Genomic DNA, 17,418 nt, shown 5'->3' on the forward strand with positions numbered 1-17,418 from the left:
TTCCCAGACAGTGGAGCTGTTGCACACCTATCATCAACTTGATGTCATATTTAGGCACATAAGTCAATATTTGCTGTATCTGCTTGTAGAATGTGTCCTTTTCAATGTCACCTGCTGCATTTGTTTGCAGCTTGACTATTGTTATTCTGTTGTTAACTGGCTTCCAAAACAGCAGGGTCTTCAATGTGATGTTATCCTGCATAATTCCTACACTTCTTGCATGCATTCCTCCTCCTGAGTATAAGAACACAGCATCATCTGACGCCATCTTACCACTCCCTACCCATCTCGTCTCACCAACACCAAGTATATTCAGATGGTATTTTTTTCATTTCTCATGTAAACTGTGCCAGGTTACATATTAAAGTATGTACGTTGCATATGCCTGCTCTTGTTACGATTTACTTATCAGGATTCAATGTCTCAAGATCTTAGCATCCATGTGGCTTTTGCTGAGATCTGTCATTCTTAGGTTATGAGCTCCCTCTGCATCTACAGTCAAGTTTTGGTTTAACTTAACTGAACAGTTTCTGTTGCAGGAAGGTTTTACCTACATGAAAGAAGTGGAAGTGGGAAGAAAAGTGGGAGGAAAAAGTGGAAGAAGATGGTAGTTGAGACAGCAGAGAAGGAAGTGGGCCACTAAAGAGGGTGGAAGAAAGATGCATGGATTACATCTGGAAAATAGATAGCAACGAGGAGCTTCTAGCTCTGAAAGAAAAAAAGGAACAGTGCAAGACACAGGCAGAACTCTTACAGGTGGATGCAAGATACAGAGAAAATGACAAAGAGATAAAGAAGAGATATACGCAAGATAGAAATGCCTGGGTTCAGGAGAAGGCTGCAGAGGCAGAAGACGCAGCACAGAGAAGAGACTTCAAAAAACTCTATAGAATAATGACGGACCATTAAGAAAGAACCAGACTAATGCAGATGATGCCCATCAGGCAATCTCATGGACAAATGTTGAAAATGCATGAAGAACAAGTCAGAACATGGAAAAAACATTTCCATTCTATATTAAACTGTCCAGCGCCAATGATCATGGACAGATTTGAGAGAAATGCCAATGCTAAGTTAGAAATAGAAGAGGAACCAATAACACCTGATGAAATTAAAGCAGCCATGTAACCCTCTTCCCTCTCAGGGTGACAGCACCCTCTTCCAGCAGCATCAAGAAGTTGGCACGGAAATTCATTGGGTGGAGTCTTGACCTGCAATTGTGCAAGTTGGCCTAATAGCAGTTCAGGTCTCTCACAGGAGGATTTGGCACACCTCCAGTCAGCATCGGCCTCCCGGTCTCGCCCCCTGGGCGTGGGCTAATCACTTAACCAGTCTATAGCCCTCAGCCTCCAGGCCAGGGCAAACAGCAACAGTCTATGGTTAAGGCCTTCTGGCCTAAGGTGAGTGCACAGCCAGCGCCACGTGTGGGGGCAGGAATCAGGGGTAGGGAGACCCGGGTCCACCCTACTCCACTGGGTCCCAGACCAGGGCCTTAGAAGTGATGGGCAATCCTGCCACAGGGTCAGCATGGAATCGTGTGGCTGCTGATTCATGTCTTGGCAGTACAACTGGACCAATGTCTTGCTTCCCTAGGCTATTTCCTACCAGCTGCTGCTGGCACTGCTCTGTCACCACTGAGACTTGGCTCTTAGTCTCACAGACAGGCGGCCCTTCCTCCAGTCTCTCAACAGAGTCTTCTGTCTCCTGAGCCAATGGTTTGCCTGTTCTCTCCACTGTCAATTGTGGGTTCAGCTAAGGGCTCAGCTCCCTGGGAATGACATCTGCCTCCTTCCCTAGTCCAGCCCCAACTGAGCTGCAGGGCCCTGCTCTTATATTTCCTGCCCTGCCTCTGCACTTCCTGTGCGGGAGATGGGATGGGGTTAGTTGTGCCCACCAAGAGGATTTAACCAACTCCATACTGGAGGTTGGCTACTCTGCCTCACTACAAGCCATCAAAGGCCTCAAACAGGAGAAAGCTCCTGGGGTTGACAGAATTCAAGTAGAACACGTTCATCAAGAATGGAAAGATGGTATCATTAAGGTATTGCCCAAAAAAGGGTGATTTTACTCAGTGCAGGAACTGGACAAGTATTGCAATGTTATCAGTCCCAGGCAAAGTATTCACTACTGTTATGCTGAACAGCATGAAGAAGTTAGTGAATGAAACATTATGAGAAGAACAGGCTGGGTTCTATCCAGGTAGATCATGTTGTGCACAGATATTCACTCTGAAAGATCATCAAAAATCCATCTTAACCAACTTTAAAGGAAGTGTTCAACCATGTCTACACAGAGACCTTGTGTAATATGGCTAAAAACTATGGGACACCAGATACATTGACCAAGGTAATAAGGAGTTTATATGATGGAAGTACATGAGCACTAAGATCAGATACAGGCCTTACTGAGTGGTTTTTTATCTGTGCATTAGCTGGCAACAAAAGACATAGTGGACAGGGTAAAACATGTTAGCCAAAATGAGTTACACGACCTTGACTTTGCCAATGACATTGCTTTACTAAATATGACATGGAATGGAATAATTGCCTTTACATCAGAGGTAGAAAAGAAAGCAACAAAAATTGGATTGAAAGTAAATGCAGAGAAAACCAAGATTATGTAGGTAGGAAAGGGGACAACAGATGCAAAGTTGTACATGGACAGAAAAGAAATCAAACAGGTAGACGAGTTCTGCTACCAGGGGAATGTGATGACATTGGAAGGTGACTCTGATAAAGATATTCGTATGGGATTAGGAGAAGAAACACCATTTTTGGAAGGATGAACAACATCTGGTCAGAGCTCTCCACACCAAATTAAAGTTCCACCATATGGAAGATGGGAGACATGCTAAGCAAGCATTGAATTGGGTACCAAAGCGAGGAAAGAGAGAGCAAGGAACGCCAAAGAGGAACTGGCAGAAGACAGTAACAGAAGGTACTGAATGAACTGGCATTGCCTGGGAAGGAGTACAACAACTAGTGAGCAACCATAAGCAATGGAGGAACTGGATGTCTCAGTGTATTAGCGGCACAGGTCTTTTGTATTAATGGCCCTTCTCACGCATCTTTGAGAAGGAAAGTGCTCAGAAGGATACTTGAGAAGGAAACTGCTCAGTTTGACTCTTGGATCCCAGGCTAAGTGTGAAATGTGCAATTAGAAAAAAAACCAAACATGTTTTTATTATAAACTAAGCTAACTTGCTCTAGAATCAATGAGACACTATGACCACTGACCCTCCTGGTGCTATTTTTACATCTCTTTTACAAGTAGAATTGTGAACAGTAGGTTTTGGCTGTGTGAAGTACCTGGGGAACAGATGGGCAATTAGACTACATTTTGAACGGTGCCTGATGGGCTGGGAGTACATCAAATCTGCGTGAAGTGATCTTGATCTCTGGCCTCCAAGAAGTGGCGTAGATGAGTTTGGAAAGGATTCTCATTCAGCCCTCCTCCATTGAAATACAGCCTCAGTGATGGGAGGGAAGAAAAATGGGGATGATCCTCTGCAAAGTACCCCAAAGACAGAGTCAGGTAGGAGTCTGTTTAATTTAATGTTGCCATGAGGAACCTGAGTATTACAGTGCACAGGGCTGTGCATAGCCCTAGACTGCTGCCATTTTGTACAGTGCCAGTTGGCTCAATGGTTAAAGAGGGCAACAGGGATCCAAGCTTCCTGAGTTCTGTCCATGAGTCTGTGAAACCTTGGACGAGTTCACAGGGAGCTGTGAAGATGAAATCATGATTGTCTGAGATCACTGGATGGAATGAGCTATAGAACTGTACAGCATGATTAGTATGCATGCATTAGTAATAAAGTAATGATAATAGTTAATTCTGACATGGCTGTTTGTACACCAAGTCCCCCAACATGTTAATAAGGTTTTCTTCAAAGTCACTATGCCCGCCCAAAATGGGCCTCAAATATTAACATCAGATATCCTTTGGCACAACTATCTTAGCCTGAAACCTCTGGCAACTGCAGCATTTAGCATAGTAACTTTTCAATGTTCCCATAAAAAAATTAAATAGAAGCCTAAATTCTATTTAGAATTTGAAATATGAATCTGAAATATACTTTATTCAAGCTTTATTGAAGAAACAATTTATTACAGCATTAATCTTCCTGATAAAAGGAAAGGAAAGTTTAGCCTGCTAATAAGCTGTATGGAAGCCATGACTAATTAACCTAATTATAGCAGACTGTGACAAAATGGTTGTACGAGAACTGTTCCTCAAGTAACCACAATTGCCAAAACCTCAAAAGCTAATAAATCAACACACAGTAATGGAACATAAACACTAATAAAGTTTACATCGTGCATATAATTTGTAGTAGAATCAATACTGCAAACAATGATCACAGAGGACAATCTAATGGCTATTTAGTAGTATTTGGTAACAAAGAGTTCATTAGCTGAACAAAGATTCTTTTAGTGTGATATTTACACAATGCAACATTCTGTTACAAAAAGGTGATTTTGCTATGCTCAGAAACACCTGTTTTTATTGTGCACTAACCTTAAATAGTCATTGAATTTGTTTTTAAAAGGTCAAAAATAAAATGCTGCCATCTGAACATGTAAAACACCTCACTGAACTATGGAAGAACAGACGACTTGTGTTTATTTTTAAAAAAATCATTCATTATTATGCAACATCTCTGCAAGAATGAGCAGGGCTAGTTTGGCCTCAAAGTTCCAACAACATTTTACATGGCACTGCCAGTTAAAACTTAGAGCAGTGAGGACAACATTGACAACTTGCAAACAGTTCAGTGCATGTGTAAAATGGAGCAGATTTCAGCTACCTGCGTCTTTAATATAGAGGTACAGCCTGTGGAGATGACAGGTCTCAGCCTGTGGCCAAGTTCACGCTGAGACCTGAAGTCCCTGGGTGCCCATCTTCTGCATTAACAATGAGGGGAATGGGGTGCATTAGCTGCCCTGGTTCATGAGCCCATGGTCCCTTTGCATCTTGAAGCTTTGATCCATTGGTCTCCCAAAAATGAAAAATGGGGGGGGGGTAATCAAGATGGTAGCAGGGCTCTCTGTTTTTTAACCACAGTCTAGTTTGAGTCTGTCCTGGTTCATAAGAATGTTTGATCTCAGAAGCAGTGGTTCCCACACTACATTGCACCACCTCACCCCAGCACAGAAATTAGGCGTCATTAATAGACAAGATATCAGGTCCAGAACCCACTGCAGCGCAGAAAGCTCAGTGGCCATGCTCCAGAACGCTTTAAACTAACACCTGCATGGGCATCAGGAGAGATGTGTCATAAAGTTCCACAAACAAACACCTTCATCACATTCCTACATCACAGCAGTTACCAGAGATTGGTCATCAGCAGCAATACAACTACAGATATGGCTCCCGATTCAGCAAGATACTTAACCATATGTGTAACTGTAAACAGAGGAGTCACCCACTGACGTCAGTGGACTAGTCATATGCTTGAAGTTAGGCATATGTTTAAGCACTCTGCTGAATCAGGAAGTACATTCCATGCTGGTTGGCTGGCAAGCAGTCAGGCAGTCCAGAAAGGTCACTCCTTCACCCTCCCTCCCCCCACTGTGGCAGCTCTTAGACCGTTCCATTATGTCCCTGTGCACAAGCCTTGCTAAGGTCATATCAGCTGGTATTGTCGGGGCTACAGCCTCCTACAGTAGTGTCTGCACCACAGCCTCAGATACTTGTCTCAGCCTTAAATTGCCCATATCATCTTGACCATGCATAGCACCTGGGCACCAAAGGTCCCAAAGTGCTTTGCAAACTGTAACCGCTCAGCATCTGCTGAGAGGTTACAGAGGGGGAAGCTGATGCATGGAGAGGGAAAGTGACTTGCCCAAGGTCATGCAGGGAGCCAGTGGCAGAGTGAGGAATAGAACCCATTGCTCTCACCACCAGAGAAAACTGCTTTCCTAAAGCAACACTTTGTGCTAGCTCTAGACTGTGGCTGGTGTTCCATCTATTGACTGCTAGAGGGATTGATCCAAAGCCTACTGAATTAACAAGAAGACTCCCATTTACTTCATTGGACTTTGATTCAGAGATATCGATACGAGATATTGATGACATTTATTTTAAGTTAAACAGTTACCTTGATGCCACCCCATGAGTGATTAGACAGGAACTCCACTGGACTCGTGACTCCTGGCTGTGCTGGATATCGAAGCAGGAAGTCCAGCTCCACCATGTTAATTTCATTATTCATCAGAAGTATCTGCAATGTCCAACAAATGATGTACCTTAGCACTGCTATACGGATTCCTGGAGTGCAGCAGAACAGATTAGAACATTCATTGTAAGAGTCATCACATGCCAGAATGTGTGACTAAAATGTATAAACTGCCACAAGCCAAATGTGGCTGGCAAAATATGCATCACAGAGGCATGGAGTAGAAAACTGAGGAGCTGGAACAAACACATGGAGTCTTCTGACCCAACAGCGCCAAGGTTCTAAAACAGGACTTGCACGGGGCTGTGGACCAGGTCCAAAGGGGCAACAGAGAGCAGATGGGAATCCCTCGTGGCACGGAGGAAGCCTTAGGGATGTGGTTGGTTCTCCATCACTTGCAGTCTACGTCAAGACTGGGATCTTTCGCAAAGATATTTTATAGATCAAATAGAAGTTATGGGCTTGATGCAAAAATTGCAAGGCAAGGTTCTATGGTCTGTGCTATGCAGGAGGTTAAACAGTTACATACATAAACACAATGATTCCTTCTAGCCTTAAAATGCATGACCTTAGGGACAATGAGGTACAGTGAGCAGCTGTTACATAAACAAAACAACTACATGCAAGCATCCTTATTCCACTAAAGAAATTAAAGCATTTGCCCTTCTTTTTTCCAAGAGATAATACATTTGGTATACAGGAATCATCTTAAACTAAATCCAGAACTTTAACAATGTACAGTCAGTAAACTGGCATCCAACCCAAATCATCTCAAAGTGATTTGTTGGATTTTCACATGTTCCACTGCAAAGAATTTTCAGTTCCCCAAAATACCGTGAAAACTTAAACCTGGGGTGGGGGGGAGGTGTGTGTGTGTGTGTGTGTGTGTGGAGGGAGAGCGGGTGAGCACAAAATCACAAGAAAGGAATTGGCCAAAAATTTTGCACGATTTTTCACACAGATTATGTCACTGCAATGTGCCAGTTTTGGCCAGCTCTAACCATTTTGCCCACGTGGGATCACTTAGTGATATGAAAGAAACATTCAGAGTATGGTGACAGCCTGCGGAATCTAAGCGAATAGCTCACATTTCCTGAGAGTGGGGTCTGCAGCAGCTGTGGGCTGGAGATGGTCATAGAATCATAGAATATCAGGGCTGGAAGGGACCTCAGGAGGACCAATCTCCATGTCTGCGACATGCACCCATTATTATTGTTCACATGTTGTCAGGGGATGATTGGTGACTTTTCCTCATTTCTTTATTGCAGCGTTGCTGACTGTACCTCACTATCAACCTATGGAGCAATAGCTTTGGCAGTATCATGGAGTCATGTTAACATCTCTACAATTAAAGGGATGGGTGAGTTTTCCAGCTGAAGTGGGAATTACCTTATTTTGACATGGATAACGTCAAAATAAGGTAATTAACGTGCCTCTTATCACCAACCTCACTTACTGTTAAGTGCAGAGATTTCATCGCCTGAAGTAAACCCATTCAATATTTTCAACAGATAATATCTACTTACAAACTCAACATGTGCTACTTGTATACGTTACCTAACAAAGCTAGGTGTATATTTCCTGAAAGAGTATGTGTATGTTGTGGATCAGAGTTAAGGCTTTTTTGTGTAATGTATAAGGTAACGTTTTACATGCCAGTAATTTTACTAACAAGGTGTACCAACTTAAAGAGTAATGGAATATTTATATAAATCACCTTTCCTGGTAATGCCTATACTTTTTAGTGCCTAGGCTTTTTAAAGTGTAATGTTTTTGTTATAGAATATGGACAAGGATTATATTACTCACAGTGATAATCAAGGTGGGCCATTTCCAGCAGTTGACAAGAACATGTGAGGAATGGGGCGGGGGGAGGGAATAAACATGGGGAAATAGTTTTAATTTGTGTAATGACACATCCACTCCCAGTCTTTATTCAAGCCTAATTTAATGGTGTCCAGTTTGCAAATTAATTCCAATTCAGCAGTCTCTCATTGGAGTCTGTTTTTGAAGTTTTTTTGTTGAAGAATTGCCACTTTTAGGTCTGTACTCAAGTGACCAGAGAGATTGAAGTGTTCTCCAACTGGTTTTTGAATGTTATAATTCTTGACATCTGATTTGTGTCCATTTATTCTTTTACGTAGAGACTGTCCAGAGAACAGTCAACTGCTGGAAATTATCACTACAAAACCTTGATTATCACTACAAAAGGTTTTATTTTCTCTCCTGCTGGTAATAGCTCACCTTACCTGATCACTCTGGTTACAGTGTGTATGGTAACACTCATTGTTTCATGTTCTCTGTGTATATAAAATCTCCCCACTGTATTTTCCACTGAATGCATCCGATGAAGTGAGCTGTAGCTCACGAAAGCTTATGCTCAAATAAATTGGTTAGTCTCTAAGGTGCCACAAGTCCTCCTTTTCTTTTTGCGGATACAGACTAACACGGCTGCTACTCTGAAACCTGTCAATGGAGTGAGTTAACTATAAACTAACTATTTGTGTGGCGGAATAACCTACAGCCAAGTCAGGTCTGTGCTCCATACTGTTCGTTGCATGTTATACATTAACATCTCTCAAACTGTCACTCACTGCACATACTTTATAGCAATTTTACGGCATAACAGCAGTCAGTATTTATTTACTTATTTTCATTTCAATGTGTAGGCATAAAAAGGACTCGCACTCTGGGCTGTTGACATACGAACAAATCACTAAAAATACAGTCAAGTTAAGATGAAAACAGCAGCAGCAAACCAACTACTCTTTCTCCACATACAAGCCGCCTGTCCCTAAAGGCCACCTTCCCCATCAGTTCCTTGGGTTCCACAAGCAGGCACCACTGCTCAAACAGCAATTTGCAAACTTAATGCGAACCAAAGCATCTGTGATTGTTAGCAGTGAGAGAAGCACAAGGGGAAAGAACTTTCCCAGGCCACAAGTATTAGCTGCACATATGCTGAAGGGCAGGAATGGGGCTTGGGTTTTCTCCTGGAGGACAACATGCAATGCCAATAACTTGACTTATCACACATATTATTCCATCTACATGAGGCTGCGCCTGTTCTTTACCTGGAAGGTCACTTGGGCGGTGTAGGTCAGTTTGTCACACTCAAACAGCCCCCGGATGGTATACTGGAACACAGAGAAGGTGATGCTGTCGATCAGGTTTAGAATGCGCTCTTTGAGGCTCTCGTCTGGAGAGGCCCTCTCCACTGCCTTCTGAAACACGACACTGAACGCCTGGGTCGGGGAACAGGAGGAAGATCTTCGATGTTTTACAATTACTCTTTTAATGCCCTGAATATTGTATGTAACATTCCCACAGCTGAAGTGGATTCAGTTTTTTCTATTTCATAAACAAAGCGAACAGCCAAGTGGTATGAACTGACAGCTCTAAACAGCTGTGTAATGGGATTGGACACTAGGACTTGGACCAGATTTTTTCACTCTCTCTCTCTCTCTTTTCTAAGGCAAAAACATTTACTTGTTGCTCTTTTGAGAAGTATTCAGCCATAAAACAATGACACTCTCCATGAAATTATGCTCATTTGGGTTCAAGAAGGTAGTACATAAATTAAAACAGAATGTCTAATGGAAATATTTCACATGATCTGTCATAGGGATTATAGAGCTCTGTTTTGCAAACATTGAGATGAAAGACACTGGAGTCCCCAGAGGAGAACACACCTTTACATTGCAACAAGACATGTGACGTGGGAGGTAACAAATTCCCTTAAGTACAAACCACCCCCTCAACCCCATGACTTTTTTACTGCCTGGATTCAGCAGAAATGACAAGAGAAGACGGGTAGATGATACCCAATGATCTGGGAATTATATTAACCCAATAAGGTCCCCTCCCCCCTTGAGGAAGAAGCTATTATGTAAAATATGAAACATTTCTGATGTAAATGGGAAAAGACTCAAAAGCCTTTGGAGCACGCTGGAGAAAACACATTTGCAAATTACCAAATGCTACTGAAGAAAACCCCAACCACAGCTTGGTTAAAAACGAGAAGACTCCATAAAGTGGAAACTAGCTAATCTGAAATAACCAGGCCAGTACATATTAATAACACTAAACAACCAGATATGGCTGAGCAGATAGAGTTATTTTTAGGATTTTACAGGCCCAAGCAAAGAGAAGACAATACAGTTGTAAATTAGACTAATATTGATACATATTTTATTGCTCAATTATTTGTAGAATGTATTTGTCCTACGGAAATTTCTTGTTAGAACATGTGCAGAGACCCATGTAAATCTTATGTACTCCAATTTATAACGGGCTTTGTAGCTAAAGCTATAACATCATTTGTGAAGTATTTTGCAATCATCTCTGCACATCTCTACAAGATAAATTATAATATTCTATGATAATGAGAAATTATGAAGTATTAGTTAAAAACATTTTAGGAATCATTTTCTAGGTATTTATACACACTATTAATGTTACTGAAAAAACTCCCATAGTACAGATGAAGTGAATGAAGGGTGAAACCTCAGATGTTTCTGTACCTGCTATGTGTGGAATGGATCTACTAAAATGTGTACTTGTAAGGAAGATACTCTGCACATTTCCCTGACAAAATAATCTCAGCATGTGTGACAGGGTCGGGCTGGATGGCTACAGGAGAGTAATAGAAGGCAGGTATATTAGCCCCAGGTTAAGTAGGTCCCTTTTCCCTGGGTAAGATAACAGGGAAGGTTCCAGAACAATCAGGAACCTTTTGGAGACAATTAAGACAGACAGGCTGATTAGAACACCTGCAGCCAATCAAGAAGCTGCTAGAATCAATTAAGGCAGGCTAATCAGGGCATCTGGGTTTAAAAAGGAGCTCACTTCAGTTTGTGGTGCGCATGTAAGGAGCTGGGAGCAAGAGGCGCTACTAGCTGAGAGTGAGAACGGGCATACTGTTGGAGGACTGAAGAGTACAAGCATTATCAGACACCAGGAGGAAGGTCCTGTGGTGAGGATAAGGAAGGTGTTGGGAGGAGGCCATGGGGAAGTAGCCCAGGGAGTTGTAGCTGTCGCATAGCTGTTTCAGGAGGCACTCTAGACAGCTGCATTCCACAGCGTCCTGGGCTGGAACCCGGAGTAGAGGGCAGGCCCGGGTTCCCCCCAAACCTCCCAACTCCTGGTCAGACACAGGAGGAGGTGACCTGGACTGTGGGTTCATGAAAACGGCCAAACTGAGGGCTGCCATGAAACTCCAAGGCGAGCAAATCCCCCAATAAGCACAAGACCCACCAAGGTAGAGGAGGAACTTTGTCACACATGTGAATCAGCCCCATATATTGCAGGAGAAAACCTCCTCAAGACTCTAAGGGGTTTTTCAAGCTCACTTAGCAGGGTTTACAAACTGTTTGGAAGAAGTCCTAGACCAGGAGGCAGACTCCCCTTCACCCTCACAAAGCTGGACTCCATCAGTCAACATCTCCTGTCCTTTGTGAGCATGTAGCATTGTTATATTTACACTGGAACTAGCTTGTCATCTGAGAGACCTATGCAGTAATTGCTCCGAAGCTGCCATGGCCCAAATGTGTGTCCTCCTCCGATGGACTTCTTTGCAGGAAAAGACCCAGAAGAGCCTCTGGGCACCATCTGACTGGCCATGAAGACGACTCTGGAGGGTTATTTTGTCAAAGCAAAATTTTTAATTATTATTATTATTATTTGTATTGCAGTAGCAGCTAGGAGCCCCAGTCAAAACCTAGGGCCCCATTGTGCTAGGTGCTGCACAACCACAGCATACAACAATAATCCATACCCCAAGGAGCTTACTGACCAAGTATACATCCTGAAAGTCAACCTCTTTCCCCACCAGTCAAGGCAGGGGGAACTGGCTGGTGAAACAATGTCCAGACTTGAAACCAAGAAACAATTAACTATGAATTTACAGCTAGCCACACATTTTAACCTATACCAAAAGACTAACTCTCCTACTCTAAATCCCAGTGTAGAGCAAATACTGGATTCTGTGTCCACTCAGGCTGGCAAAAGAAGGGAACTTAAGGATAGAAAAAAAAGATGAGTTCAACAAATTGGCAGCTGGCCTGGAGGGCTGTGATCTGAAGCTGACCTTTTGATTCTCAGATGAGGGGGTTTAGGCTGTACAGAATTGGGAGGTTCTCTTTTTTTGTCTGTATGCTGTCCCTTTTGTGACTGTGATTTCTGGTTATTGCCATCAGAGGAGTGAAGTTCTGGAACAGCCTTCCAAGGGGAGCCGAGGGGGGGGGGGGGCAAAAAAAACCCATCTGGCTTCAAGACTGAGCTTGGTAAATTTATGGAGGAGATGGTATGATGAGTTTGCCTACAATGGCATGTAGCTGATCTGCGACTGCTAGCAGCAAATAACTCCAAGGGCCAGAGATGGGACACTAGATGGGGGAGGCCTCTGAGTTACTACAGAGAATTCTTTCCCATGTGTCTAGCTCATGGGTCTTGCCCACAGGCCCAGGGTCTAACAGATGGCCACATTTGTGATTGGGAAAGAATTTTCCCAAGTCATATTAGCAGAGCTAGCTTGGGAGTTTTCGCCTGCCTCTGAAGCATGGGGAACGGGTCACTAGTGTAAATGGTGGATTCTCTATACTCTGAAGTTTTTAAATCAAGATTTGAGGACTTCAGTAACTCAGCTAGAGGTTAGGGGTCTATTACAGGAGTGGGTGGGTGAGGTTCTGTGGCCTGCAATGTGACGGTTGCACCCCCCCCTTACCCCTGTCTGTGACCCCCGCCCCGGTGTCTGGGTCGGGCATGGGGCTGCGGCTCCATGGCGGGGGGGGGGGGGGGGGAAAGCAGACATGGACACATTGCACAGCTTTAATCTGGGTCTCTAAAAGCTCCTCAGGGTTATTACTGATTTGGCGTAGCCAGGTTAATCATGGATGACTGTGTGGCCACTGCCAGCCAATGGCCAGCCAATGTCCCCTCCAAGTCATCATAGAATATCAGGGTTGGAAGGGACCTCAGGAGGTCATCTAGTCCAACCCCCTGCTCAAAGCAGGACCAATCCCCAACTAAATCATCCTAGCCAGGGCTTTGTCAAGCCTGACCTTAAAAACTTCTAAGGAAGGAGATTCCACCACCTCCCTAGGTAACGCATTCCAGCGTTTCACCACCCTCCTAGTGAAAAAGTTTTTCCTAATATCCAACCTAAACCTCCCCCGCTGCAACTAAAGACCATTACTCCTCGTTCTGTCATCTGCTACCACTGAGAACAGTCTAGATCCATCCTCTTTGGAACCTCCTTTCAGGTAGTTGAAAGCAGCTATCAAATCCCCCCTCATTCTTCTCTTCCGCAGAAGAAATAATCCCAGTTCCCACAGCCTCTCCTTATAAGTCATGTGTTCAGGTCCCCTAATCATTTTTGTTGCCCTCCGCTGGACGTTTTCCAAATTTTCCACATCCTTCTTGTAGAGTGGGGCCCAAAACTGGACATAGTACTCCAGATGAGGCCACACCAGTGTTGAATAGAGGGAAACAATCACGTCCCTCGATCTGCTGGCAATGCCCCTACTTATACATCCCAAAATGCCACTGGCCTTCTTGGCAACAACGGCACACTGTTGAATCGTATCCAGCTTCTCATCCACTGTAACCCCTAGGTCCTTTTCTGCAGAACTGCTGCCTAGCCATTCGGTCCCTAGTCTGTAGCTGTGCATGGGATTCTTCCGTCCTAAGTGCAGGACTCTGCAGTTGTCCTTGTTGAACCTCATCAGATTTCTTTTGGCCCAATCCTCTAATTTTTCTAGGTCACTCTGGATCCTATCCCCACCCTCCAGCGTATCTACCACTCCTCCCAGTTTAGTGTCATCTGCAAACTTGCTGAGGGTGCAGTCCACGCCATCCTCCAGATCATTAATGAAGATATTGAACAAAACCGGCTCGAGGACCGACCCTTGGGGCACTCCACTTGATACCGGCTGCCAACTAGACATGGAGCCATTGATCAGTACCCGTTGAGCCTGACAATCTAGCCAGCTTTCTATCCACCTTATCGTCCATTCATCCAGCCCATACTTCTTTAACGTGCTGGCAAGAATACTGTGGGAGACTGTGTCAAAAGCTTTGCTAAAGTCAAGGAACAACACGTCCACTGCTTTCCCCTCATCCACAGAACCAGTTATCTCATCATAGAAGGCAATTAGATTAGTCAGGCATGACTTGCCCTTGGTGAATCCATGCTGACTGTTCCTGATCACTTTCCTCTCCTCTAAGTCCAATCAAGACCTCAAGTCCAGTCTTCAGGGCTCAGTGTGTGGAGACTTTATCTCTGAGGTGGGCTATATGACCAAAAATGCCAGCTGGCTGTGACAGCTGATGACTTGAATCTTATTGAGACCAGTTCTCAATAATACATTCCAATCACTGATAAAATCATACCATCTTGTGCCCTGTAGTAACCGCTGGCAGTGCATATGAAATGCCTCAAGCAACCTGATGTCTTGTTTAAGGAAGACAGATCATGCCCTGCAAACATAATGCTGACTCCTAGGGATGCCACCCTTCAATCTTTAATTGAACTATCACCACCTAACACAACACACTACTGCACTGCACAGGCATGACTCACATCGTTGGGAGGGGGTAGCTTGTCTCTTTCAGCCATGTAGACTGTACACTGTTTGTAGGAGAGACCATCTTGCAGATGACACAAAAATTGGGAAAATGGTAAATAATGAAGGGGACAGGTCACTGTTTCAGAGCGATTTGTATCACTTGGCAAACTGGGTGCAAGCAAGCAATATGTAAACGTATACACCTGGGAACAAAGGATGTAGGCCAGGCCATACTTACAGTAGTGACTATGAAGGTGATTTGGGGGTTGTGGTGGATGATCGCTGAACATGAGCTCCCAGTGGCCAAAAAAGCTAATACAATCCTGGGATATGTAAATAGGAGAATATTGAGTAGGAGTAGAGAGGTTATTTTGTCTCTGTATTTGGCACTGCTACAACCACTGCTGGAATACTGTGTCCACTTCTGGTGCCCACAATTCAAGAAGGATGTTGATAAATAGAAGAGGGTTCAGAGAAGAGCCACGAGAATGATTAAAGGGTTAGAAAACGTCTTATAGTGACACAGACTCAAGGAACTCAATCTATTTCACTTAACAAAAAAATGATAGAAGTGATTTCATTACAGTATCTACATAGGGAAGAAATATTTAATAATGGGCTCTTCTATCTAGCAGAGAAAGGCATAACACAATTCTGTGGCTGGAACTTGAAGCTAGACAAATTCAGATTGGAAATAAAATGTAATTTTTTTAATAGCGAGAGTAATTAACCATTGGAACAATTTACCAAGGGCTGTGATGGATTCTCCATCACTGACAATTTTAAAATCAAGATTGGACATTTTTCTAAAGGATCTGCTTTAGGAATTATTTTGGGGATAATTCTCTGGCCTGTGATCTATAGGAGATCAGATTAAATGACCATAATGGTCTTTTCTGACCTTTGAATCTATGAGTATTTCTGTTGTGTTTGTAAAGCACCTAGCACAATGGGATTTGCGGGGAGGGATAGCTCAGTGGTTTGAGCATTGGCCTGCTAAACCCAGGATTGTGAGTTCAATCCCTGAGGGGGCCATTTAGGGATCTGGGGCAAAAATTGGGGATTGGTCCTGCTTTGAGAAGGGGGTTGGACTAGATGACCTCCTGAGGTCCCTTCCAACCCTGATATTCTGTGATCCTGGTACAGGACTGGGACTCTGAGGTGCTACTGAAACAATAAAACCATGAAGTGCCTTTAGAAAGCCATAAATAACAGCAACCTCCATGAAAACCAAGTAATAAAAGGGATTAGGTAATATCTACTTTTATAGTGGGAATTAAAATACCCTCCGCTCCACCTAGCCCAAGAAAACAGATTCCATTCCACCTTAGTATGTTAATGAGATAACTAAACTGTCCAGCAGAACTCTGGGGAGCTGGGAGAGCTCTTGTCACTCACAAGGGCAGTACCTTCAAAGAGAACTGGTACATGGGGTGAATGGCGTTGAGGTCATTCATGATGAAGTATAGCAGAGAGGCCCGTGCTGCCGCAGGCCGGTAGTGCTCCCTTGCCTCGTTAATCTTTGTTTCTGTCACCTTGGACTCCTGGACCTGTGAGGAAATTAAAGACCAAAACAATCATGAAACTATTTTAATTGTGCGACTCTCTCTCACCTCAGAAAAGATGGGGATGGGGAGAGCAGAGCTCTTCTGCTGCCCCTGTGAGAGGTTAACACCTACCACAAAACTGGGTGACCAAAGACAGGACAAAAGCCCCTCTGATCATGGCTACACAGCAATTCTCTGTACTGCCAAGCAGTGAGAATTGGCTGCTGTGATTTCACACAGACTGCAGAGTGAGAACTTGAGTTGTTTAGCCATTCAAATATTCCCCCTCTGAGCCACGCAGGTTTGTTTTCTGGGTGGTAAGCAGTGACAGTTAGATGTGGACAGTGCTTATACTGGGAACAGCTGGCCTTGGCTAATTTCTTTGGGTTGTGTTCTGTGAGGCAGGTTTTGGTACATGTTTGTGTCAGCTCCTCCCCTGCCTGTCTCTTTCTAGAATTGAAAAGTGCTGTCACAAAGCGGCTGGGAAAACCCAAGATCTGCCAGCTGCAGGTAAGCACTCTGCTGTATTTCATTTGACGATGCCCAATTACCTGCTTCCACTGGACCCCTCTGAGGTTCCCCACAATACACCCTACTCCTGACAAGCCTTAATCATTTTTGTCATCAGCTAATTTTTCCTCACTAATCGCCCCCCACATGTGGGACATTAATAAATATAGGGTACCAAACAATTCTAGGCCTAGCTAGCACTGCTTCCAGGGTGACTCTGCTATTAACTCCACTCCAAGCTGAGAATTGATCATGTACTCCTACTCTTTGATTTGCTTCTCAAAGAATTCAATCCAGGACAAGACCATATCTCTTGCCCGTGTGGCTACCAAGCTGTCTTCACAGCCTGTTGTGAGGAACTTTAGGAAAACTCTTTTGGAAGTCTATTAAACCCACCTGTTCTCTACTCCCCCTTGTTCTAGGTAACTCTTTCACAGCACTTTGATGGGTTGAAGAGGCATGACTGAGCCTTACAGAAGCTATTTTAGTTTGCCCTCCGCATCATACATGTATCTATGGATTTTCTTGACTAATTCATTCACATTTCCTCTTATTCAAATAAGGCTCATCCATCTGTAGTATCCAGGATCAGCCTTAGCACCACATTTAAAGG

The 17,418-nt window shown here is 43.7% G+C and overlaps 1 protein-coding gene across 5 annotated transcripts in view; it reads right to left on the reverse strand.

The window, feature by feature from the left end:
* Nucleotides 1-17,418, reverse strand: part of DNAH9 (dynein axonemal heavy chain 9) — a 379,511-nt gene that overhangs the window by 82,181 nt on the left and 279,912 nt on the right. For all 5 annotated transcript variants that reach the window (XM_037913877.2, XM_043527698.1, XM_043527699.1 and 2 more), the window contains 3 exons: nucleotides 16,158-16,298; nucleotides 9,256-9,426; nucleotides 6,104-6,226 (listed from right to left, as the gene is read on the reverse strand). In XM_037913877.2, the coding sequence (XP_037769805.1) occupies nucleotides 6,104-6,226; nucleotides 9,256-9,426; nucleotides 16,158-16,298 (435 nt within the window). The remainder of the gene's footprint in view (nucleotides 1-6,103; nucleotides 6,227-9,255; nucleotides 9,427-16,157; nucleotides 16,299-17,418) is intronic.

The sequence above is a fragment of the Chelonia mydas genome, chromosome 14 (assembly GCF_015237465.2).
Source record: "Chelonia mydas isolate rCheMyd1 chromosome 14, rCheMyd1.pri.v2, whole genome shotgun sequence".
Classification (NCBI taxonomy): domain Eukaryota; kingdom Metazoa; phylum Chordata; order Testudines; family Cheloniidae; genus Chelonia; species Chelonia mydas.